The sequence below is a fragment of the Lissotriton vulgaris genome, chromosome 7 (assembly GCF_964263255.1).
Source record: "Lissotriton vulgaris chromosome 7, aLisVul1.2, whole genome shotgun sequence".
Classification (NCBI taxonomy): Eukaryota; Metazoa; Chordata; class Amphibia; order Caudata; family Salamandridae; genus Lissotriton; species Lissotriton vulgaris.
In genome coordinates this window covers 1189983152-1190010144 of record NC_141695.1, presented here as the reverse complement: position 1 = coordinate 1190010144, position 26993 = coordinate 1189983152, and the positions used below count along the sequence as shown (strand labels likewise).

The 26993-nt window shown below is 45.9% G+C and overlaps 1 protein-coding gene across 2 annotated transcripts in view; it reads right to left on the bottom strand.

Moving 5' to 3' along the window:
* The window catches only part of FBRS (fibrosin), a 457478-nt gene that overhangs the window by 343036 nt on the left and 87449 nt on the right, over positions 1-26993 (bottom strand). For both annotated transcript variants that reach the window (XM_086931672.1, XM_086931671.1), the window contains exon 2: positions 1326-1505. In XM_086931672.1, coding sequence (XP_086787798.1) covers positions 1326-1505 — 180 coding nt within the window. The remainder of the gene's footprint in view (positions 1-1325; positions 1506-26993) is intronic.

Sequence of the window (26993 nt, the reverse complement as noted above, 5' to 3'; positions counted from 1 at the left end):
AAATATGCTAACATGTAGCAAATTCCGCCCAAAAGAAACTAGGTGCAATCAGACACAATTTCAATACTAAAGTTACCCCCATACCTAAGCTACCTTACAACTCCGATCAACCATCTTAATGCAGACTAACTTGACAAATCACACAACATTCTGCTAAGCAACGCTTAACTAAGAAACAAGGACGTCAAACAATTCATACAAGTTAATAATCTGCGCTAACATCAGGAGAAATCATACGAATATCAAAAAGACAAGATTAAAAACACATCAAATTTGAGTCCGACCCAAAGCATCTAGGTCCAAAATGACAACACTCATCCTGACGCAGGTTCATTATCTATTGGGCCCATAACACCAAACTCAAATACCCTAGAAACCAGTCTTGTGAGAACCCAGAATCAGGTCTACATGAACTTAGCAAGGACTTCTCAAAGCCTGAGTGACTGTCACAAGTTCCCCCTTTGTCTTGATCTAATTTCCACAACCTGCTGTCCAAGTTTCTTGGCCTTATAACACACTAAATGATTGCTCGCCTTTAAGCACCCACTCCGCCTTGCACTTAGTAACACCACTGCCAATCCACAGGTCACCCTGGTTTCTAAACGTGGCACAGATCATGTCTGCATGACCTTAGGCAATGTACCTGGACTAATATCTTACTAGAATCTGTCACCAGCATGCTACATCAGAAATCACGTTTACAATCCTTAGGCTTGGACTCCTTTCTTTAGAAGCCAAGCATCACACATTGTAAGACCATGTAACAGACTCCCTTAAAAATAAAAAGATCTATCTAAATGCACACACCCTTCAGGATTCCTAGCATCTCCCTACGCTTCAGTACTCCTCGTCTTTTACATATTTGGGTCACTCAGCCTAGCCTCAGTGTCACTTCCACCCAGACTCAATGTCTCCGGTACCTTTTAAACCCCTCTCCAAACCAATCTTTGGCTTTACATACCACACCTTTAGAACTCCAGAATAATGCACTCCTTAACTTCTATAGTAGTGTTAAACGTCACTCAATCACCTGTCCAACTCTTTAAAACAAATGCTAGATTTTGTACAACATCCCGTATTCTTCCTCACCCAGGTGATTCAGTTATGCACACAGCGATTGCAACTGTAACCAGTATGTTCAATATGCACTCACAGTTTTGCAGGTTGAAAAGTGAATGCTTAAACTTAAGTAGCGTACTCAGTCTTCTAATCTTAGAAGCTACTAGTCTCAAAAGTACACAGTCAAATATTCTGTGGGCTTATTCACCTGTTCTCTGCGGTGTGCAACAGCTCTGTAATCGCATTACCCTCTACCTCTTTCTTACCTCTTTGCTACTCCTTTTACTCTGTTTCCTTCTCTCCTTTTCCCCACTGGCCTGATTAAGATCTTGTTCTGGACAGCCCTCTGGGTGCTCGGGCTCAGAGTCGTTATCAGGGCGTTTTCTCTTCCCAGTGTGCTTCATACGATGCTCTTTACGCTGCGGGGGCTTCAAAGATGCATCCTTCTGAAAAGGAAAAAGAAAAACGTGTAAACGGAAAAATGAATAGGGGTGGGAGGAATGCCTCATCCCACTCGTTGAATTGGCAGATTTGGTGTCTCCATGCTACTCTTGTAACGTGGAGTTTTGGCCGAATTCCGCCAAATTGCCATGTGGCTGAACTGTTCCTAGAGAGGCTCAAGAAATGTGAGTGAGATCTGGCGTCCCCTAGCGCCATTTTCTAATGTAGCCAGTGGGCTGCAGGGGTGTATAATTTAATCAAATATCTACTTGCCTATGGGACTGGTTGAGTAGCAAAAAATGAAGGGACCCCCTAAAAAATTAATGTTGGTCTGGGAAAAGAGGGGAATGGATAAACACAAGAAAGTAGACATTTCCCTCGTTGACCATAGCACTTCACTAGAGAAATTGATCACAATAAATTTTAAAGTACACTTGTGACAGACAAGAATTAGAACATTCTATATTTATTTTTTCAAAACATTTCTCTTTATTTCATTTTTATAAAAAACTATTTTTTGTGTTTATATTTATTTAATTCATTATCTGTATCAAAAGATATTTCTTTTCTCATTTTATCCTATTCCATCACAAATATATTATGTACATAAATTAAAAGGAAGTTCTTTTATCAAAAGATACATCACTTAAATTGAATATACAATAAAAAACAACCACAGTCTACATAAAACACTCATGGCCCTGAATACAAGACAAACACCAACAAACATTCATCCATACACTCACAAAATCCATTCACTCTATATATGAATATGAACGAGTTATATGTGACAAAGAAAAAATCTCTGCCCAGAGTTAAATCTCAAAAGATGACATGAGATTCCGCACAAGGAACTGGGTGGGTCAGTCGGAGATTCATATAGGTGGTGATGCTCGTACATTGGCACTGCAAATCCTTTTAAACATGACATTGGGGCGTGGCCAAGATGGCGGCCTGATAAGACGTGCTATTCCCGGCTCCCCGGCCCTGATCCCCGTGTAACCCCTCCATCAGCTGGCTACCTCCCTAAAACTCACTATATCCAGTAGCACCGAGCGGCGGGTTGTGCCGCGACATCTTTGGCGGGAGCACAGCATTGGCGCTGCGGCTGGGGCCCCTCTCTGGCCCTCTGCGTTATCCCGGTGCGACGGAGGGCTATAATGGCGGCCGCGAGCTGAGACGACACGCCATGCTCCGCGGCAGTCTGAGCACCATTGGTGGAGAGTAGCGGGCGGCACACGGCCGGAGCTAGGCCCCTGCAGAATCAGACGAGCCTCCGGCGCACGTGTGGAGCGGCCGGAGATGGCCTAGCTGCCCCCGGCGAGCCACCCACGAGATTGGGGTCCGGGCGCTGGGCCTGGCCCGGACAGAAGAGTACCCGCCTACGACTGCATTCCCGGGCGGAGCTTCCAGCGGTGCACCCGGGCCAAATCATACGCTCTGGAGGCGGAGTGGAGACTCCCAATCATCAGCTGCCTGACCTAGGGGGCGACGGCAGGAGACAGGTGAGAGGCTGAAGCTCGGGCGATCGCCTAAATTGAGGCCCTGGCTTCGGGCCTAGTCCAGGAGGAGAGGGGGGGCCCGTCCGTTGCTGCTCAGCTCTCAGGACACTTGCGCGCCCCCCCCCTGAGTTCACCACCCCGGGGGACAGCGACGAATGTCGGGGGCCTGCACACGCGACGAGGGGGGCTGCCAGACTCTGGCCCCGGAACCGGGCCTAGCTCTTAGCCCTGCCATCGGGAGCGGGGCTCTACTACACCGGCCCGCAACACTTCCACACCTAGACTTGGGGGGCCCTGCCTCGGCTGCCCAGGGAACACCCACACACTCGCCCACCGGGGCTGGTCCTGGGGCCCCGGCTCTGGACCTAAGGTGCCCTTATCATCAGAGGTCAGGGGGGATTCAGGAACCGGAGGTCCGGCATTACTGGGAGTTGCAGCTCTAACTGGCCTGAACACTGCTGGGAGGCCGGGCGGCTCTAGCGGAGGACACCTACGACCCCCCCAATTGACGGCACGCTTTCCCAGTGACCCTTGGGAGCCAGAGTGACTACGGCGACATGGCCAATGTGGGGCGCAGGAACAACAGCACAATCACGGACATGCTTAGCAAGGGCGACCCCAGAGGGGAGGAAAACCAGACCCCTCCCTCACCCACATCCGCCCCCAACATCCAGCGGCAGGATGATGAAGGGGCCCCCATCACAAAGGCCTTCCTTGAGTCACTCTTCAATACTCTGAGAGATTATTTCCAGGCCCTGAAGCAAGATCTGGCGGGAGAGCAGCGTGAACTCCGCAGGGATGTTGATGATCTGGGGGAGCGCTTGGCCACATTGGAGGGCACGGACCACTACCGCACCGAAAAGGTGGAACTTCTACAGCAGAAAGTTCTTCGCCTCCGGGAGCAACAAGTGGACCTCCAAGCCCAGCGGAGGACCTCGAAAACCGCTCCCGGAATAACATACGTGTCCGAGGGGGTGCCATTGAAAGCGGAAGGGGCCAGTGTCACCTGCTACAGTAGCTATTCAGAGAAATTCTCGGGGAACCTGCGGAGTTTGACATTCATATTGACCGCGCGCACAGAGTTGGCATGGCGCGGCTATGGCGCCTCTTAGATTGAACATACTCTCTCTTAATGTGAGGGAACTGAATAACCCTATCAAACGCCGGGCGATACTTTCCATCCTAGAGCACTCCACAGCGGGCATCTGCCGCCTACAGAAGACGCACTTGCTGTCAAAGGACCACCACCGACTTAAATCCCATGCCTTCCCCCAGCAGTTTTTTTCATCCGCATCTAAGAAGGTCGCTGGGGTGGCGATTCTGGTGTCCAAGTCCTTTAGGGGTCAAGTTCTCCAGAGGGAGGCAGAGATCAAGGGCAGGTTGCTGATACACCGATTTCTGATAGCCGGGCAGACACTTTTAGTGGGCACCATATACGCGCCTAATTAGGGTCAGGAAATTCCTACATACGGCCTTAGAGACAGCCACAGCGAACACTCAACCACACCTGCTATTGGGGGGCAACCTCAATTTGGTATTCCATAACACAGCGGATCGTTCATGCCAACGATCGGGGCAGTTGGGATCACTCTCCACAGAGGGACACGCGCATCTCTCAGACCTTGGCCTGGTCGACCTATGGAGACAATTCCACCCACACTCCACGGAATACACTTACTACTCAGCGGCCCATAAATCATATGCTAGGCTTGACTATTTCCTCTGCTCCTCACAGTTGGTGCCCCAAAAGGCGGACATGTTAATGCCCTAACAAGGCTAGTCCTTTGAAAAAATTTAAAAAAATCTATATCACCTACACAACCCAAATACAGTGACAAAACTAAAGAACAATAACAGCTAAAGAATAATCAAGACTCTGTATGACTTTTCTTATCAAGTAAGCGTCTCAATGCGGAATCGCCTGAGCCCCAAAAAGATGGGCGCCCCTCAAAGGGTCTGCAAAGCCTCTGTAAAGCCTGAAGATCCTAACCTAGCATGATGCCGGAGCACCACCAAGGATGCCAAGGCCTGGCCTACTGACTCAGTAGTATCAAAGCCACATCTGATTATTAGCTAAGCTGCCTGTTGCCCAGCTCTAAATCAAGTTTTCAACATCAGGACAGAGGGTGTCCGAAACCTAATCTTAAAGGTATCCCACAGAGCATGGGAAAAACACCCCAGAACACAAGGCATGTTTGTAGACCTTAAAGCAGAACTAGCAGAGCAAAGATGTGTTTGACACATGCATCTGGACTCCTAGAGTCCCTACTTAAAGGAGACTTTGGTTAAGAATCCATATCTTGAGAGGCTGTAGTCGCCTGAACTACCAGGCTACATGACATAGGATGTCTGATGAGACAAACTGGATCTTGTGGAACAGGCAGAGGTCTGCAAGATGTAGCGCAGTTCACTGTGACCTCAGAATCAGGCTTAGCACAAGTTCCTAACAATGTCATTCTGGGCCTCACTGAATGGAAGGACAGGCTCTTCCCCAGTATGTCCTTGGCAAACGACGTCAATCAGAGGGTTGGCGGACTTCAACCGTAGGCAGTGACAACTCCAAAACTGCAGCAACTCTCCTCAACTAACATGCAAAGGAGGAACTTGTCTCCATAGCAATACCAGGAGAGGAAAGAAACTCAGAGGCTGGAGAGTACTCCAGCCCACTAGCCTCACTAAGAGCGGATATACTCTTCTCCACCAGAGATGTAAAAAACTCAGAAATGAGCTGAAAGGGCCCAGGTCCCCTTGCATCTCCAGTTACAAGGTGACCCTCTGAAGTCTCACCGTGAGAAGGAAGTGAATATACCGCATTCCCCCCCAATTTCCTCTACCGACGCTGATCGTCATCGAGAAGGCGACGCTTCAATGTCGATTGGAGGAGAATAGACTTCGATAGTCACCACCGACATCAATGACAGAGTCGGCTGATCGATAACTGACGAACGGGGGAGTCCCCGAAGGGCTGTGCACCGGCACCATAGCTGCGTCGGCAAATGACGACCGGCACCAACTGTCAGAGGACAAACCCACTGGCGTGGCTCCACTCACTTCCTTGGGGTCTGTGAGTACTCCAGTGGAAGGTGGGGGCCCAAAAATGAGATGTAGAGTGTTATAATACTCCATCATCTGGGCCATTTATGCCCTAGCTCCCGAAAAGTCGGTGAGGTGTAAGGCGGAGCCGCAAACTGCCTCCTCAACTGGCGAGCGGGAGGAGCCAGGGGAGACAGTCTCCGTGAGGTCAAACCAGGGGGTGCTGCAACTTCAAACTCCTGCAATTACCCATGGACGTTTCTGAGGCATGACGTACTGGAGAAAAGCTCTGGGAATGGCCTTGCGAGCTGACCTGTACATGCCAGTAAGACAGAGGCCACAAAGTAGGAGGACCGTGACAGACATGCCAATAGCAACTTCAAACGGCGTTCCTTGAGCTCCTTCACATTCAGTCTCTGAGAGTCGCGATCATCGGAGTTGTGGTGTTCTCCCAAACACCACACGCAAATGAAATGCAGGACTGTAACCGACATTTGTGGAGTACAGAACCCAAAACCGATGACATTAGGGAAAGGCACACTATTCCCACCGACAAAGAACTGTCGTAGTAGGCCAGAAAAACGACCCGAGCAACCACTTCTACAGAACCGCGTTGCAGCACGGAAGAAGAAAGACGTCTGCGCGCCGGAGGGAACTTAGGACTCCACTGACGTCACAACCGAAGTCAACGTTATCACAGTCTTGTAAGGTGCCGTAGTGTGAGTGAGTGAGAGAAATTCATCAAAAACACCTCCTTCTCAGGAATGAATACGCACTCGCAGGATCTGTTCTTTCTAAAATGAATTCATTCGCAATTTCCAGCATGATAAAACCCGACTCTTTCTCAGTGTTTGTCATATGTTAGCTATGATAAACTAAGGATTGAAAATTAAGCTCCCAAGTTCAAATTTTGCCGTGATTCCCTGCACCTTACATGTTCAAGGAGTCCTTGAACATGTAAGGGCTACGGTAAACAAGGATAGAGGCAACGCTGTTGCGAAACATATGGAAGCTGCACATAATGGAGATTGGAAACTTCTAAAATGTTATGCCCTAGAGACAATTGTCCCTCATGAGAGAGGAGGGGATAGGGAGCGTAAATTAAGATGCAGGGAATCACTGCAAATTTTGAACTCTCGAACTTTACACCCAAATGGTCTGAATCAGAGCGAGGAGCTTTATGTACATCTGTAAAAGAAAAAGGTTTAAATAGGAATAATGCATTATGTTGTAAATAGTTTAATGGGGAGCTTAATTTTCAATCCTTCCTTAGTTTATCATAGCTAACATATGACAAACACTGAGAAAGAGTGGGGTTTTGATAATGGATATGGTAGAAAAGGGAATATACACACAATACCAAGTTTTTCAAGCACGATTTAGTCTAAGGATGCAATCAGACTGAACACAACCTAAAGAGCCCACTGGAGGGCTTTATCCTTACAATAACCACCCCATAACGATTGCCCACTGGAGGGCGACCATCAAATTCGTCAGACCAAAATTACCACAATATTGAGATATGTAAATTAATTTTTTGGTAGCGGGTAACCAAATTAAATTCTAGAGGGGTACCCTTGGTCTATAAATTATGAGGACATGGGATTGGATAACTCTGGTTATGCCCAAGTTTATATACAATCTTAAATTACTGAACAGTGGCTGCACAAAAGTGGTTGCAAACCTTGCGGGTTAAACAATAGAGAAATCTAACACTGATGGGCACCAAAATGTAATGTGAACAGCAATTGCAGATATTCGGAATGTGTTTATGTTTGGGATGTAATTTTGTGTACAAAAAGCATCCAGCAAACTACAAAACCCACTATGCTTAGCGAGTAACAACAGGAAGTGACAAGTAAATCACGTGTGTTTTGAAATCACTTCTTAAAGGAAGTTATGTGCAAAAGTAATGATCAACCGTGAGCAAGCCGCCGGTTTGGTGGCGAAACGAGTCGGTATTTATCATGCTGGAAATTGTGAATGAATAAATTTTGGAAAGAACAGATTCTGCGAGTGCGTATTCATTCCTGAGGAGGTGTTTTTGAGATATATATATATAGATAGGATGTTCTTAAGGTCTCGTCCTATTCTTGCTTTTGAATGTCATTCGTCACTTTACTCTTACAGTAACTCTGCACTTTATCCTATTGTTTATAACAATAGACTCCTCCCCCCTAAATGTTTACTGAATTGCCGTATTTTGCACTTCCTTGCACTTTTGCACTTTCTTCACTTCAAGATACATCTTGTCACAGGTTATATGCCTGAACATTTTATTGCTCTCTCCCAAATGTTTGGGATAATGTATTTTTGCACTATCTTTTTGCACTAATTTTACCATGTGGGTTTATACTTTTTTAACTTGTTTATACTATGGCCCTTTAACTACAACATATACCATTTTATCTTTTGTGTAATTTGCATTGGCGATATACAGTATTGGGCACTTGCCCTTTATTAACAATGATTTGTTCTTATGTTTAATTTGTAAATAATTTTTTTACATTTTATACAATTTTTGTATTTATCAGCCTAAATTGTGATTAATGGTATTTTTTCTATGGTGTTTGCAATATGGGAGGAGCCTAGTGTTAATGTAACCAGTACTTAAACCACATGAATCTCTGGGTTTGTCATGTGATCAAGTCCGGGTTCCCCGGACGAAACGAGTCATGTTGCCGTCCCCATCGATGGAATAAAGCACTTCATTCACCTTTAATCCTCGTCTTGTGGTCTGTGCCTGGTTCGTGTCTGTGCGCTGTTGCTGGCACTTAGGATTGTGGATATATAGATATATACATACATATACATACATATACATACATATACATATACATACATATACATACATATACATATATATATATATATATATATATATATACACACATACATAAACATATAAGGGGAGGGGACAGACTTTTGAGGCTACATAGACTGGAATCCCGCAATATCATCGATTTGCAAACTAAACATCCATATGGGATGAATAGCGGAGAAGAATTAATGGTACATTTAGGAAAATTAATGAATCATGATTACTCTAAATTCCTATCATTTCTAACAGTTTTTTGCTTTTTCATTCGCAATTTTGATTCTCTTCTGTATGCCACGTTGTTTAACATCATGAGATATTTAATGGAGACAGAGGCTTCTGTACTATGTTTGAATTGATGTTGCCAAAGCAAGATTATGGATATTGTTGATGTTATTTGGACATGCCTAAGAGAAACATAACATATTAATTTGAAATTCCGGGCCGAAATCGCAAGGCGCAAGCAAATGGAGCTGGTGATATGCCGATCTACGGCTTTAGAGTGAGGTTACACCAGCTTAAGCGGCTACCATGCCGATACACGGCAAGAGTGGTTACAGTAGTAATGTACTGCAGTGGAATTGCATGATTTTATGCTTTCTAAGATGGTCGCTACATTCGCATAGGCGCACATGCGATTTCGATACCGGTTTTGTAATGCTGAGAGGCATGTCGCAACGATGTATTTAAGTAGCCGCTTGACGGCACTCTGAGTAAACACTGATGAAGGACTCGCGTCCAAAACACGTCTGTCTACGGCTAATGGCGAAATAAAGAAATACTTGCATGTACCCCGGGAGTGCTGAAATTTGTTTCACAGTGAAAGAAATGGAGTATGAGCCAAAAAATTTTAAACGCGTGTACCGTCGCGTCTGAAGCACCCACTCGTGAGTGACATGTGATTCATGGTACAACAGGAGCGTTGAATATATATATATATATATATATATACATATACATATACACATATACACACACATACATATACATACACACACATATATATTTTTTTTTAAAGAACTTTGTGATTTTCAGCAGTACATTAACAACAAGTAAGACACTTCAATGATATTACATCATAAGCATGGATAACCGGCATAGGAATATCAGTATAGTGATTCTAAGCGTTTGCAGGGATGTGCTTTCAACAATATCTGAGCAGGTAAGTATCTATCGGCAGGCAGTAATTATTATGAATCTAAATGAACATGGTACATCTCCAGAGGTTCACTTTGAATCACCTGTTCCATGCATTGGCTATCGTAACTTATCAAAAGTTTGTTGACACAGAATATACATCAGTTAATAAACATTCGCCATCGCTAGCATATCTCCATCAATATATGATGGTATAGTGTAAGTCTCATCTCCATCCGCACAGCACACATCTATATGTTCTCTCCTCAGTAAGATCAGCACCTCTATCTCACAGTTATGTCCTGTGGTCGTACTCTCACCGCTATCAACCAAGGTTGCATCATCCAAGGTATGTGTGACGCCTATCAAGTATGCCTGAAGGGGGCCCCATATATCTTTAGGTCTACACTTCATCGGTTGTGTTTCCTCATATAATGCGCATTGTTCTTGGCAGTGTGTAAGATCAGCAAGCCATTCTTTGAATTTAGGCGCTCTGCCACATCCCCATCGGCACGCTACTCTGCGCTTAGCAAGTAGTAGAGCAATGTCTATTAGCTTCCGAAGCGGTTTGGGCATAGACATGGTGTATCCTAAAAGCATAATGAGCGGATCCTTATCGAATGAATGCCCAGTCATCGCTTGCAGTGCCCCATGTACAGCCGTCCAATATTCCCACACTTTAGGGCATTCCCACGCTAAATGTAAAAAACCTGAACCTTCTGCCCTACAATGCAGGCACCTATCATCCTCTGACAACTGAAAGCGGAACTTCAGTGCTGGCGTGTAATATAAGCGCTGTAGGAACTTGTAATGGATTATCTTGAGTTTACAGCTACCCGAAATATTAGCCGTCATGTTGCAGCAATATAACCACTGAGTCTCTGATATGTCATTTCCCAATTCCTCCCTCCAGCGTAAACAAGCAGCGCTGTCCGCCACCGGGCTCTGTGTCCTGACGCTTCTGTACATGATTGATACCAGGTGTCCGCCATTATGTGAGCTAAGCATGCCATGTAGCGAGGCAACTATGACCGGTTCCGCCGGATAATCCGGCAATACCTTTTTTAATCCTTGTATCAGCCTAATATAATAGAAGACTTCTAGGGGGTGGGCGGAGCCTCCTGAAACAATTGCTCCTTACTGCGGAGTCGCCCTTCCAAGAATAGGTCGCCCCATTTAGTAATTCCAAGTCTCATGCATAGTCTCTGAAATCCCGAATCCTGCAATAGTGGCATCTGCGGATGGTATTTCAGCGGTATCTGCGGAGAGTATAGAAACTGGAGTTGCAATTTACGTGCTATACGCCTCCAGGCATCAATGGTGCATGCCACTGTGGTATATTGTGTATCTAAGTCTTTCACGTGTCCATGTATAAGACCGGCCAGCGGAAGCGGGTGGGCTATCCAGTCCTCCGCTGCCAATTGTGGCATGAATGGTGTGGGGACCATCCAGTGATACGCATAGTGTGCTTGCGCGCACATATAGTAAATTTCTAAATCAGGCACATCGAACCCTCCCTTATCGTATGGTAGCGTCGCCCAGTTCAGGCGAGCCTGTTTACCCCCTCAGAACATTTTCGACCGCAGTGTTTTAAAGAAAAACGTTCCAGGGTAATAGGGTATATTGAGGAACAGATAAAAAAAGCTAGGTAAGACAACTTTCTTATTTAGTGACGCTCTACCCGCCATGGAAAGTGGTAGGGATATCCAACGTGTTACACTATCTGCCAATTTGGTAACTGCCGTGCCATAGTTTAGTCGGAGTGTCTCTTCTCTATCTGTAGAGATTCATATTCCTAAGTATCGAAGATCCGAGCTGCACCACTCTAGGGGGAAATCTAGCTGAAACTGTCTCACTGCGGTAGTAAGTGGGAAGAATTGAGACTTCTTCCAATTGATCTGTATGCCTGATAACCCTCCGAACGCAAGAAATTCTCGTAGTAGTGGATTAAGATTAGTCTGCGGGTCGCGTATGTACAGAGTCACATCGTCTGCGTATAGCGACACCCCTATCTGCCGCTGAAAGCACTGAAAAGCGCTCTCTTCATGCAATTGTCGAATCCTACAAGCTAGGGGCTCTATTACTATTGCAAATAGCAGGGGAGAGAGCGGACACCCCTGCCTGGTACCCATTGTGATCGATATGGGTGTAGATCGGCGCCCATTGACCAGTATCCTGGCGGTGGGTTGAGTGTAAAGCAATTCTACCCATGAAATAAATAGTTGGGGGGGGGATCCCATTCGACGCAGGACCTTAAATAAATAATGCCATTCGACCGAATCGAACGCTTTTGTGGCGGCCAGAAACACAGCAGCCACCGGTAACTCTGGAGCTATTGTGCGGATCAGTGAAAAAAGCGTGCGCAAATTGTGACTTATGGACCTTCCCGGGACAAACCCAGATTGGTCAGGGAGCACTATTCGTGTCATGAGGAGCGAGAGTTGTGTGGCCAGCACCTTAGCCAAAATTTTAGCGCAACAATTTATGAGGGATAACGGGCGATAGGAGTCACATTCTCTGGGGTCTTTCCCGGGTTTCAATAGGGAAGTAATAACTACTTCTCGTATCGAGCGAGGCAGTATTCCTACCCCCAGTGACTCTTCAAAGACTTCCTTTAGCACTGGAGTCATTATGTCAATATATTGTTTGTAGAATTCGGCAGGCAGTCCATCACTACCAGCCGCCTTGCCATTCTTTAATGACATAATTGCCTTCCGTATCTCGTCGAGTTCTAGAGGCGCCCCAAGGAATTTCCTGTGCTCATCGCTTAGCCAGCATAGCGCCACGTCATCTAAGTATGCATCAGTCCCCGCTCCTTCCTGCTCCTGTGTTGTGTATAGTGTTTCGTAATGTGTTTCTTAATGTGCCCGAAGTACCTGCAAAATCCCCTCTTTATCTTGGTCGTGCTTGCCAACTTGTCCTTGGATCTCTAGTATATTATTACCAAATTTCGGATGCCTTATAAGTTCTGCCAGTGCTCGCCCCGGTCTTTCTCCTTCGCAGTAGCGGCAGGCCACCCAGTGTTTCCCTCAAAAATTCACCTCTCTCGCTGCCTCCTCTTCAAACTCAGATAATTTCGCTCTAAACTCTTTATGTGGCCTCCATCTCCATTTTGAAGCATCCGCACCTCTAATGCTTTCAATTCCTGCTCCAGCTCGGCAAGGAGTCACTGATGTCTCGCAATACCCCAAAGCTCCTGGAGATGCAATAGCCTCTAACTGTGACCTTGAATGCCTCCCATATCATCTCCACACTCTCTACCGTGCCTTTGTTACGGGGGAAGAATGCTGCGATTTCTTCACCCAATTCGGTTCTAAAGACGTCATCTAATAGTGCAGTAGGCTGCAGCCTCCACGGGTGCTTAACACCATCATACCCCGGGAGACGCAGTTGTACCTTCACAGGGCAATGATCGGAGTATGCCCGAGGGAGGTGTAACGCTTTACCCAAATCTATACTGAGCCCTCTAGACAACAGGCAGTAATCAAGCGGGGCCCAGGTGTTAGTGTGAGATGTGAAGTGTGTGTCCCTTCCCTCCCACCAGGGTGTAAATAACGGCAGCTATCTATCAGGCCCCCCTCCTCCATAATACCCTGCAATGTATTGCCCGCAGCCATCTGTTCTGTCCAGTGCTGGTGTCATAGCCACATTAAAATCCCCGCCCTATATTATGTGCATGGATCCTACATTAATAATCTTTCCCCCCACAGTGTTGTAAAAAATTCCGGTGTGTCTACATTCGGTGCATAACAGTTAGCAATTTTAACCGTGTCTGTGCAATCCTGCCCCACACTATCACATATCTACCTTCCGTATCACTCAGTGTCCCTATCTGTGTAAAGCGTATCAATCTTTTAATCAAAAAACCAGATCTCCTGGCATAGGATGAGTAAAATGAGAATACTCTAATTGACGCCCACCTGTTGGCAAATGAGGGATGCTGACGAGGTGAGAGATGAGTCTCCTGCAACAACGCAATGTGCTCCTACTGCCGATCTAGATAAGCCAATACCTTCCTGCCCTTCCGGGCGTCATTAAGACCTCTTATGTTCCAGGATAATATTGTAAGATGAGACACCTGAATAAGCCATCTGCAACCCTAGCATTCGGAAACATCACTACCAAGGATACTGTCCCTGCCATGCCAGTATAGTTTCACTCAAACCTGTGAGTTCGGCCTGGTGTCTTGAACTGTGTCTCACTGTAACAAACCCTCCCCCCCCCCCCCCCTCCACCCTCCAGTTGGCAGTCCCCAACTATGCCTGCCATTCCCTCCCCTCTCTCCCCATCTCCCGTCCTCCACGCAGTACCAATCAACAGTGCAATGAACCAATGCAAACAATTCCCTCTCCCTCCTCCACCTCCCACTGAAGCAACCCCAACATGCCAGAATTAACCACCCACCTACCCTCTCTCAAGGTCAGAAACTCCCCAACAAACAACACTTTCCATGGTAGGGGTACACCCGTTTAGGGAATGCAAGAGGTGCGCACAGCCACTCCCCTCCCCCCCCCCCCCCCCAAGCCATTAGTCCTGTACCGCCCTTGGAATCGGCTGAGATGGGGAAGTGGACCCTGGAATACGTTCCCATCGGAATGAGCTCACGAGTCCCAGCTATGGATTTGTAGCATGTCCTTGGTCCTCAGTGCCCCTCAGAATCCAGGGGTGTAGCGTATCAGCAGTGCGTCAGAAAAAAGAAGAATAAAGACACTCTTATGTTACAACTCAATCCTCCTGGACGATATCCGACGAACCATCTTTGCGGGCTACATCTCGACCATTTCCTCCCCTCTGTGCTTTCCTGACAGATTTTAGGTATTCCTCCACTTTGTGGGGATTCGTAAAGAATCGCTGTGTTCCCTGGTGCGTTATCCGGAGATTCGCTGGATAGAGCAATGCGTAGTCTATCTGTGCAGTACGCAACTTCTTTTTGACTTCTAGGAACTTGCGCCTCTCTTCCTGTACTAGTTGAGTGAAGCCCGGGTAGATAAAGAAGTTCACACCATTGTACGACAATGTCTGCTTGGTGCGAGCTGCCCTCAGAGCCACATCGCGATCGCGATAGTTCAACAGGCGCGCGATAATGGGACGCGGCGGTGCGCCAGGCTTAGGTACAGGCCCCAGATATCTGTGCGCTCTTTTTTCACAATAAATTACGCAGAGAATGTGTCCTCCCCTATGGCTGTTCGAAGCAGTTTTTCGACAGAGCTCCATCCTGCCTGTATCCGTGGATTCCGGAACCCCCGTTACGCGGATGTTATTGCGTCTGCTGCGGGCCTCCAAATCCTAGTTTTTCGCAGCTATGACCCGAAGCAGGTTGTCCATCCGGGCCAGTTGCGTCGTGCGAGTTGCCGTGGTGTCATCAGTGTCCGATATACGCTGTTCGGCCATCTTTATCCTCTCCTCGTGCTGGTCCACCTTGTAGACTAAGGCATCCAACCGCGATGACATGCGGTCCATTTGTCGACCATTGTGGCAAACCCCTGCCGCATTTCCTGCAAGATCTGTTGCATGTCCGAGCCCGCGGGGGGTGGGGGGTGGGGGCGGTTTGGAGCGGGCACCACCCGCCGCGGTCGCCCCGCTTGTGTGTTCCACCAACGGCGTCTTAGGCCCCCTTTTTGGTAGCGTCAAAGGTGAGCCGCATTTGTCGACTCTCCTGCCTCACCATTGTGTCTCTTTTCAGTGCGCACTATGTGCTCAAGTCTCTCAGCAGAACTAGTCTTAAATATGCCCTATATTCGTATGGTGGGCACAGCGCTATTTCAGGCCGTCTGTACTTTCAAAACTGACTCCACCACAGGATGTATAAGCGGCACACTTATGAGCAGTCCGGTATATCTCTTCCTGTAGGCCCAGCGAGTCGTTGTCCTAGCTCAAACCAGCTACTTCCACTGCGCAGTGTTCAGTGCTCGGGGGGGGGGGGGGGGGGGGGGGGGGGTTGGTAAATGCGACCAGAACGTTCTAGCAGGGTGACTCAGTCAACCCCCGAACGTACAGGCCACCTTCAAGTAAACGGTTCTCCAGTCCGGCAGTCAGTGCCCCCCTGATTGGACCCACCATATGTTCTGCCGCCCCCAAGGGCTCAACTATCTTTCCACTGCAATGTCTCTCCCAAGGGCCCCCAGCGGGGTGCGGGTAGGGCCACCACGTCGCGCTCTAGGGTCTTCCCAGCACATGCCTGCCACAGCCACCACAGCCCCCGTGGCTCCCGCCTCACCTCTCTCATATTCGCCCTCGTGGGATCTGTCCCGAAGCAGCCGCATGGCCAGCAGCAGTCCGCACTCTACTGCGGGATCGGGCACCGCGATGTTCTCAATGGAGGCCGGAAGCCGAGGCCCAGCCCCTCGTGCCTATCCCCGGTCTTGCCCAGCCCCTGCAGCCGCTCCTCCACAGCCCCGCAGCTCCAGTGCAAGTCCCAGGGAAAGCTGGCACAGTCGCTTGCTCCGCAACCGGGTCGCGCATCCGGTTCAATATCGGACCGGGTCTGAGGAGTCACCAGATCTGCCAAATTATCGGCTTTTGGGACCGCAGTTCCTCCGATAGGTCATAATTTATGCTCCAGGGTACGAGAGCCTCACTGCAAGGAGGCCATTCCGTTTGCGCGCCCTCTAGCGCCCCCAAAATATAAATATATATACCAAGAGCTACATCACCCCCCCGCTTTTGCCTGGAATTTCAGTGTGCACCAAGCAACATCCACGCCACTGCACTTACCATTCTGGTGCATGATGAGAGGTGTGGTCTACAGCATTCTGAATACAGCTGCCGGTGATTTGGCATGGTCAGCTGACTTTCCTTGTTTGGGGGAGGACCACAGGAGAACAAAAGGAGGGGTTTGGCAGCGTTTCCAGTTTGCTACAGCGTCTGAGGAAGGCAGTGAATGCAAATGCATTACGCTTTACAACAAGTTATTAAAGTATCCTCCAGCAGTTCCCCGTTGTGGCCTTTGATCTCTTGAAAATTAAGCGGTCTATTGGAAAGTATTATATATATATATATATATATATATATATATATATATATATATATATATATATATACACACACACTAAGCTTTACTATTTCCACTCCTATAATGGGTACTGATGTAACACCTCCTGCACTAAGCAAGTCTACAAGGCCGTCTCTGAACTCTTAGATCGGTGAAGCCCATAAGCGAACCCAGTCTAAGTGAGGCCAGATCTGCAATTTTTTTTAAATTAATTCAGAGAATAGGGGAATTAACGGTGCGCTGCTTGGAACGGAAACCAACTGTCTGACAAATGTATTTTCTGCAGTTGTAAGTGGAGAAACGTCAGTACAACCCCAAGTCTCAGGACCCTAAAGAGAGGCCCCTTGTGTCATGGCACAATATACTTCAAGGGCTAGTGAGACCGCACGAGAGCTCGTTTGCCTATGCAACATATTGATAGCATTTGCTCAGTGCTCAATTAGTAGCTTACTTTTGATAACTTGACCTTTACACTTAAAGTTCTCCATTGCTTTGACTCCCAGGTAATCTAAACTCCACACCCTCTCTAGGGCTTCTCCACCTAGTCGAATAATGGGGTTTTGACCACTCCCTTCCCAAACACCATATATTTAGTCTTGTTAACACGGAGTTGAGCCCCTTGAGAGACAAAAGTCTGTAAATTTGTCAACAAGGAGATGGAGCCCCATTAGTGTCATAGACATCAGAAGGGAGTCATCTGCAAATAAAATAATCAGTACCTTATTACTGTTCTGGACAAGGGAATAATTTCTGCAGTTGATCAAAATATTAACATCATTTACATAAAGGGTGAAGAGCGAAGATACACCCTTGCCATACACCCCGCTGGAAGGGAATGCGTTCGGTTCATTCTCCCATGTGACCCCACCGTACCCAAGCAAAGTTGTTACTGTACACTTGAGACATAAGATGGATCACATTCAAGGGGACTCCCATTGTGTTTAAAACATGCCACAAATTAGTGCGTGCAATGAGATCAAAAGCGGATCCAAGATAGAGAAGTCACAGTTTTTGATGACGCAATAAAATATATTTCCAGTATAGTATGGCACATCTAAAAATTTGATCAGAGGAAGTTATTTTTTAGCGAAACGCAGCTTGGAGGGCTATTGTTTAAGTCTTCCCAATGTAACTTTTTCAAGAATGTGCTTTGCAAATTTTTTTGAGCAATATGGATTAAGCTAATTGGCCTATAGTTTGAGGGCGGCATTCATCACCTGTTTTTTAATATATTGTAACAATCTCAACTCCTCCCCAGGAGTCTGGTATCTCCCCCCTCGTGCGATAGCATTGGAGAGTAGGTTAAGATAACCTGTCCAAATCGAAGGTTCCGATTTGTAAAAGTTGCCAGGAATTTTAACCAGTCCCGGCGCCTTAGCAGATTTTAATGAGGAGATAGCTCTAGCAGTATCCTCCAAGCTAAAGGCAATAGCTGGAACGTGAGCTATTTTAATGTCGTGGCGAAATATACCTACAGCAGGGCCCTGGGGTATCTGAAGCCTTTGCCTCGTAGAGATCAGAGAAGTGAGATACCCATTTATCAGCTGGCATATGATGGGGGGAACTTTCTGCATTTTATGTTCTAGTTTTGCCTACTGTACACCAGAAGAGGCTATTATCATTTGTTTTAACGAAAGACATTTTGTCCCAACTTTTGCCATCTCAATTCTTTATTGCTAGATTTAACGAGGCTTTATAAGTGCGCCTAGCTTGGGCTATTAATTCCTATCGCCGCCTAAGACCACAGATCTTTGAGAGCTTTCGGCCTGCCTACAAGTGAGATCGTACGATTTAATATCTTTGCCTAGAGCTGCCTTCTTATGAACCATGTCTTTGTAAAATACATGTTGTATCTCTTCAAATAGTAGGTTATTTATACTCAGAATAGGAATTTCCAATTCATTTGCCCCCACATAATTTGACAGGAACTTTTCATAAAGCCCATTTATCTGGGACAGCAGCTTCAGATTTGACAGAACTCATAACGTCGACAATTGGCTAATATGGGTTCAGACACTATTGTACGGCATGTGTGTAATTTCCTGGAAAGTGGAGTTCCAATCAATGATAGAATCAAGGAGTCACTGACTGTAAGGGCACCGATCCACTTTCATTTCAACCAGAAGTGTTCACAATCTTGCGTCTAAAATAACAAAATCAACACGACTAGTATGGTTACTTTTTCTGAAGGTAGGAGCTCGATCAGGGTCAGTGGTAGTATGTCCATTATATTCACTCAGCCCTCTAGCAACTGTTAAGGAAGCTAATGTGAGTCCAGTGGCAGTAAATACAACTACCAGGATGCCCCATTGGTCATCCTCTTCATTGATGTAAGGGGAGGGTTCATAGGATGTACTAAAATCTCCAGCCAGTGTTATTTTAGTATTTGGTTGTAAGGAATCTAAACGTTCAAGAATGGATAAGATGGGAGATTCAGTATAGGCCACAGTCTTACATAAATATTTAAGAATACGAAATCTAACCAGAGGCAAAAACAACATTGATACCTATAAGATCCGAGTATTTTAATTGCAAGAAAGTGCAAAATCTGAATACATTCTTCTTAAATAGGATCTGAAGACCACCAAATTGCCCTCCCATAGCGCTCAGGGGTTTGGCTTCCACGCTAAAGGTGGTAAACCCATCAACAAACACTTTCTGTGGCCCAGGTATCTTGAAACATCATGTTCACCAATGTACAATAGTCAACCAGTTTAGATGGACTTCCTGTTAAATTCCAAGATATAAATCAATACCAGATTGTGAATCAGCCTGAGGCTCACAAGGCTCCTAAGCTGCGCTAGCGCTTCGCGGCTATTTACCACGGTATTTTAACCTTTGTTTTAAGAAAACTACAAGTGTACTGCAGATTGCACTATTTTCTTGCTACTCACGCTTCTTGCCCGTAGTTTTGTCTCCCCGGTCCAACGCAGCTAACCCATGCTGAGTGAGAGGAGGGAGTACCTTCGAGGCTGGTAAACTCAGGACGTTTTTTCCTCACTTCCGTCACTTGCGTCCTAGAGCGGCCATTGTGGCAGGGTGGCGCTCTAGTGGCGCAAAGGCGTTTACCTATTAAAACTCACCACGGCGCCGACGCGCAGTGGACGCGCCAAATGGCAAGCCCGTCTGCGCCCGTCCGAGACCGGACCGCGGCCAGGGCCAGAGATGCTGCCCGTTTCCCTATTTCTCGCAGGATCACCTATAGCCATACGGATATGACTGCTCTTAGGCCTAACCTGTGTCCACACCCCACGAATCAGACACTTGGCGAGATTGAGATGAAATATGTAAGCATGCATTGCGGATTCTCTCTAAACAATTCCTGTCTGAATAGAAGCCACGCACCCCATACCATACACTCTACCTCTTCCTTTTTGACAGTATCTCTAAAGGCCGGGTTAATAAATTGTAGATCCTTGGTTAAACACTAATTTGATATCCTGCAGTCCATCAAAGATAACGATTGGGACTTCTTATTCCTGACAGAAACCTGGCTTCGTGACGACACTAATCCAACTTTGACGTTGGCTATTCCCGAAGACTATGGTATTCTGTGTGCCAATAGACAAAACGGGAAACAGGAAGGAGGTGTGGCTATCGTCTACAAAATTAAATGGGGGTTCACATCAACTCACTTTGAGCAGATTGATTGTATGGAAGGTCTTTCTTTCTGCATCAAGCTCTCCGCGTCCATTTCCTGCTCCGGCCTCCTGCTCTATCAACCTAACTCTAGCCCGACCCATTTGCCTGCCTTGGCCGATTAGATCACCCAAGCATGCATACGATACGCTAATTTCACAATACTGGGGGATCTGAACTTACATGTGGACAAAGTGTCCTGCCCACCCAGTTCAAACTTCATTGCCACCCTAGCAGGATGGAACCTCACGCAATTAGTTTCCCTCCCCACACATAAAGCAGGCCACACGCTTGACTTGATATGCTCTAACTTTCCCGACATTATGGTCCAGGCTCCCTGGCCAGTAATTTGGTCTGATCATTTTCTTATCCCTTTACATCTTCAGTTGACTCACACTGATAAAGCCACCTCGATCCCCAAGGAGTTTAGGAGGAACTGGAGCAAAATCTCCCCAGAATCATTATCTCATTACAAGAAGGATTCTAAACTGGCCCCAGCTCACGATCTTGAGTCTAGCATCTCGAATTTAAATGTGTGGGTTGGTAGGGCTCTCGACTCCCTGGCACCTCAGAAATCGGTAAAATCCCCCAGATCCTCCCCCTCTGCACCTTGGTACTCTGAGGAGCTTAGACAAAAAAAGTCCGCCTGTAAGGTTCTTGAACGCAGCTGGAGACTCACATATTCTGTAGAAAGCAAGGCTGACTATCGCGCAGCTCTCAAAGAATACCGCAAACTACTCAAAGAACAAAAGAGCCTTTCTATCTGATAGGATTAATAATGCTAAGAACTCTTCCAGGGAGATTTTTAAGAATGTTAAATCCTTTACTGATCCACAGGCACTGACTCATACTCATCCTACAACACAAAATTTAGGTAACTAACTCTATGAATTTTTCGAAGATAAAATTGCACTGGTTTATGCCTCCTTTTCCAAGTTGCATGACGAGCCCCAGACCTTTGAGGATCACGTGCTGGAACAGACCCCTATATTGGTATTCGCAGAATTCACTAAAATTTCAGAGGACCCTTGGCCAACTATACAATATAAGGCCCTGGCAAGACTTCTTAATTCCCATTTGAATCCTATTTGGAACACATCGCTGAGATCGGGTATCTACCCGGCAGTGTGGAAGCATGCATTCCTGGTGCCCATCCTCGAAAAAGCTAACGCAGACCCAGAAGACCTTGTAACTATAGGCCCATTTCCCTACTACCTGCGCCGGCCAAGATTTTAGAGCAGCTGGCCCGTCAACAACTGGCCAGCTTTATTGAGTCCAGAGGTCTCCTTCATGACTATCAATCTAGGTTTCGCTCCGGTTACAGTACGGAGTCAGGCCTTATTGAAATGGCTGACTCAATACGATGGGCTTTAAATGGAGGCTCTAAAGCGGTGTTAATGCTGTTAGACTTGTCTGCAGCATTCAACACAGTTTCCCATCCTAACCTCCTCAAGTCCATACGAGTCCAGGGCACAGTATATACTTGGCTATCTTCCTTCCTCTCGGACGGCAAACAGCAGGTTCGAACCATCCCTACAGGTCCACTGTGAGACCCCTCAAATGGGGCGTCCCGCAGGGCTCAGCATTAAGTCTGCTTCTTTTTAATATATACCTTACCCCGTTGGCCGAAATGATCTCGAAATCGGGGATCAAAATAACATCCTACGCTGATGATACACAGCTTTTATTCACCTTCAATGATGTATTCACTGTCAACTTTGACCCCCTCAAAAAATGACTCAGGAATATTGCGGCCTGGATGGACAGCAATTTCCTGAAACTCAACGCGGATAAGACCATTCTTTAACCAACCACCTCCCCTCGCCTCGCCTCCAATTTATTGAGGCCGGAAGAATTGAGCGTTGCCCCTCTTCCCAAAGAGTCGGTCAGGAACTTGGGCTTCAGGTGGGACAACTGTCTGTCCTTTGCCGCTCAGGTTCAGACAGTCTCAGCCGCCTGCTTTAGCAAAATCAAAATGATAAAAAAATTAATTGACTTGCCCAGCGATACTCGCAAAACGGTGGTCCATGCACGAATTAAGTCGCACCTAGACTATGCGAATGGACTTTACCTGTGTCTGTCGGAGGGCCTGCGCCACAGACTCCAGAATGCTGCAGCCCGCCTAGTCTGCTGCGTCTCGCTCAGACAACATATATCTCCCTTCTTGCGGAAACTGCACTGGTTCCCCATAGACAAAAGAATCTAGTTTAAAGCATTGACATTGGCCTTTCGAGCAGCCTACCTTAGAAAGAGACTCCGGCCCTGCAATCATTCTAGAGTCTTACGCTATAATACCAAGCACCTGCTTGTCACCCCCAGATTTAAAAAAACTAGATCAGGAGGGAAATCTTTCGAGGTGGGTGCCACCCAACGATGGAACAAACTTCTGCTTCACCTCCGCTTGATCCAGACGGAACGAGTTTCGTTAGTCTCTCAAGACCTGACTATTCTGCCGCCAGGATTAGTTGTGCCCTTGTTCTGCCCAAAGTGCTGTCTGTCTACTAGCACCGGGACACCCCGTTGGGGTAGCTGCGCGCTTTATAAATGCCTAAAATAAATAAATAAATGAACTCGTACATTTATTAAAAGATACCGTACACGTTTTTTTTAAATTACTCAGTAAAAACTCATAATACTCATTTGCTAGATATATGTAACTGACAAGTTGCTTTCTTAATGAAATTTACAACAAGACAGATCGTTGGGGTATCTAGCTTCTGTAAACTTATCAGGGATAGTTTATAGTGTTTAGCTTTACTTTGTCATTAAATAGGGACCAACAATTAGTGACAGGGAACAGAATAAGTGACAAGTTATTTGCCTAGAAACTCCATCACAGGGTGGTAACGTTCTGTTTCCCACATGGGAAAAGCAATAAAAGTGCATGTGTCAAGTAGAAACCTTGTCTAGGATGCGTTAAAAGTGATAGCTAAGGTTCTAGTCCTATAGAAGTGCAAACAGCAGAATAATTAAGAACACTAGTCATACATAACGCCTGTCTGTTTATGTGCAAATCTAAACACCGAGTCATTTGTTCTGCTAAAATGTTTTCTTCTAAAGTTTATCATGTGGGACTAGGTCAATAACGATTTGAATAAAATTCCCAAGTAGTTAAAAGGTATTTGTTCTACTCAACTTTGACCCTTTCAGTCTTTTTTTTCTTGCGCCGCAACACTCTTGCGCCGCAACACTCTTGCGCCGCAACACTCTTGCGCCGCAACACTCTTGCGCCGCAACACTCTTGCGCCGCAACACTCTTGCGCCGCAACACTCTTGCGCCGCAACACTCTATCCCTGCACTCTCAGCCACTGAACTCCAAACCACTCTACTCTGCACCAATGGACTTAGACACTGCAAACAACAATAATCTACATCATTGCGCTCTGTCACTCTACGCTGTTCTACTCTGCACTACTGCACCCTTTGCCACTTAACCACTCCACTAAAAAAAAACTAACTCTACTCCAATTTACTCTGCACCACTATACTTTATAAAACACTACACTCTACGATACTCTCCACTCTATTCTAAGGACACACTACTCCACTCTACACCACTCCACAACACCATAATCCACTCTGACATACTACACCATTCAACTCTACTCTACACTTCCAATCTACGACATTACTCCCTCCACGCCAATTTACTACGTTCCACTTTACAACACTCCATGTCGCTCTCCTTTACCCCACTAACATCTAGACATGCTGAAAAGCAGTACGCTGGTAGGAAACATTACTAAAACATATTGGTAAAAGCCAAAAGCACTTGCATAGGCGAGACCAATTGGCTTGGCCAATGCTGGTTTTGGCTACAAGCAGCAATACATAGAAGCACTGGGTTCTGCCCTTCAGAGTAGAAAATCTACCCACATGTGCAGTTTTGTCAATAGACTTTTTTGTATTCTAATGTGCTCCAAGAGGTTTCAACTAGAAATAAATTTCCTTTTTATTTGGATCTTCAAAGAAAAGGTACTCCCTTTTGGACAGGTGTCCTTCCTAACAAGAAAGAATGAGCACAGTACCCTAATGCCTTGAGTAATCTGGCTGCCAAATATACCCCTCTAAGGAAGTGCGTTAATCACATGAGTAAGTGCTAAAAAATAAAGTCATAAAAAATTAATTTGGGATTTTCCTAAGAGGAAGGCAGCAGAGCACTGAAGCTCTAACAGCTATTAGTAGGGAAGGGTTTGTGTTTTAGAGAAATTGGCAGACGCATTTTAGCGGCCATGGAGAATACAGGCAGAGTAAGGGATTGTCAGCTGATTTATCGAGCTGTTATACTTACCGTTTAAATCGGGGATTTATGTGGTTGTTGAAACACACAAGGATGGAGATTCATTGAAGGGATACTCGGACTGGGTGTGCCATCCTATTGATAGGGAGGGATTGCACCCAGGGCGCTGCAATATTATTAGCACAAGAGATTCCTCTTTCTCTGTCTTTAAGAATATTATTGTATAACCCGTTCTGAAGAGGCCTAAGAAGAAAAGGCTGAAACATGGTCACGTCAACACTTTTAAGGAGGAATCATTGGATTGATAGTGATCCTTGGAACTGTGTTGTGTTACACTAGAGCTAGGCCAACGAGTATACAAGCCTTTAAATGTTTCACTGCGACTAACTAAGTGGTTCGCCCAGAAGTATAGGGGAGACACTAGTGTGAATAATTTCTTTAGGGTTATTGTTATTTGTTTGCTTTTCATTGTGATGTACTATATATTGTGATATATGTCATTTGTTTCTCTTTGAATAGACGCAATTGCCTGTGTGTGTTAAAAACAGATTTTGCTATATTCGCTGTGTATAATAATAATTGCGGAGAGGGTAAATAAATGTCCTCTACTCGAAAAAGTGCTTAGTATTGTTTCCTTTATACCATTTTCCTATTGTATAAAAATGGTACAGCATCCCATCAAATTATAATTCTCCTTTGACCAAAGGGAATTACAACTATCCCACTAATTTACTTTGGCACTATCAGGAAGGTTAAGGTTGGTCAACAGGTGGCATGGGAGTCCGTGTGCATTGATGCAGAGTGCTTCAGAGAAAATTATATTTAAAAAAAGGCATTAACTTTAAATCCTTTATAAATCCTGAAGACCTCAATAACTGTTATTTAAACAACCGATTCCTGAACAGTCTTTAGTCAGATTTAATTTTAGTGGATATTTTCCTTGCCAGAAGTAGTCAATAACAATCAAATATATTCAAAGACAAAGGTCTGAATTTAATGTGCTAACACATGCAGTGTTAGACAAAGAAGTGAAAGAACCGGAATGGTCAGAGAATTACAGTGTGAAATGTAGTCCCTCTAGAAATCCAAACCAAGCATTTGAGTGGAGCTGGCAGGACACACCCAATCAATAGCATAGCCCACTCAATGTATACTCAGGGCCACTGTAACTATGCAATTATGCAGTTGCACTTTTTTTCCACATAACTATTCATTTGCCACATAATTCATCTTCCACACAATTAGGGTTCCCAGTTTTCCGTTTTTTCAGATAAATACAGACAGAAAACTAATTTCCAGTCTGTATTTTTAAATACAGAAATACAGGAAATATGTCTTCTTTGGATGGTATTTTCTATTGTCAATCATGAGTGCAGGGTCAGTAGGTGCACAACTTGAGAGGTAGGGAAGATGAAAACAGACAATAGATTTTCTAATTAAGCTTAATTAAGTGCAGACTGTAGGAAGCTGGCTCTGTTTATGGCATGCCACTAATTAGTTATATCATGCACAGAGTTCAGGGGTTCCCCAAAAGTGTACAGAACTCAATGCAAAACCCAAAGTGGACCATTAGTGGTATTGTGGGCAAGCAGCCTTAGGCCCAACACAGAGGAGTGTACTGCACTACACTAACCAATTATGGACACACGACTCAAACAGGAGATCCACACCAAATTTATAAAAATAAGCTTGGTTTGTATTTGATCTTAATAAAAATATCTTCGCAATAAGGTATGTTTTTAAATAAACATTATTTTCACTTGTAACAGTTCAATGTTATCCTACGGGGAAAACAGTATCGAGATTAAACAGGTATGTATATCACACACAAATCTAGTCTTCGGGACCAAAGGTCAGCAAGGGTCAGGGGAGTACCAAAACTGCACCACCAGCGGCACAGGGGATGCCGGGTGCAGAGGACAAAGGCGGAGTTCAGGCCACACTGCTTGCAGGGGCCAAGCTTAGGCCTCGCCTGAGATCCACTACGGGAGCGTGTGCCTCCTCCCTGGAGCAGAAATCCTGCATGGCTTGCTGACTGGGACAGCAGGCGAGGCCCTCAGAGAACCTCTTTACACTTGAGCTGGGCCTCCGCTCATCATTGCAGGCTTCCTTGCTGTTGGGGCCCACCGGAT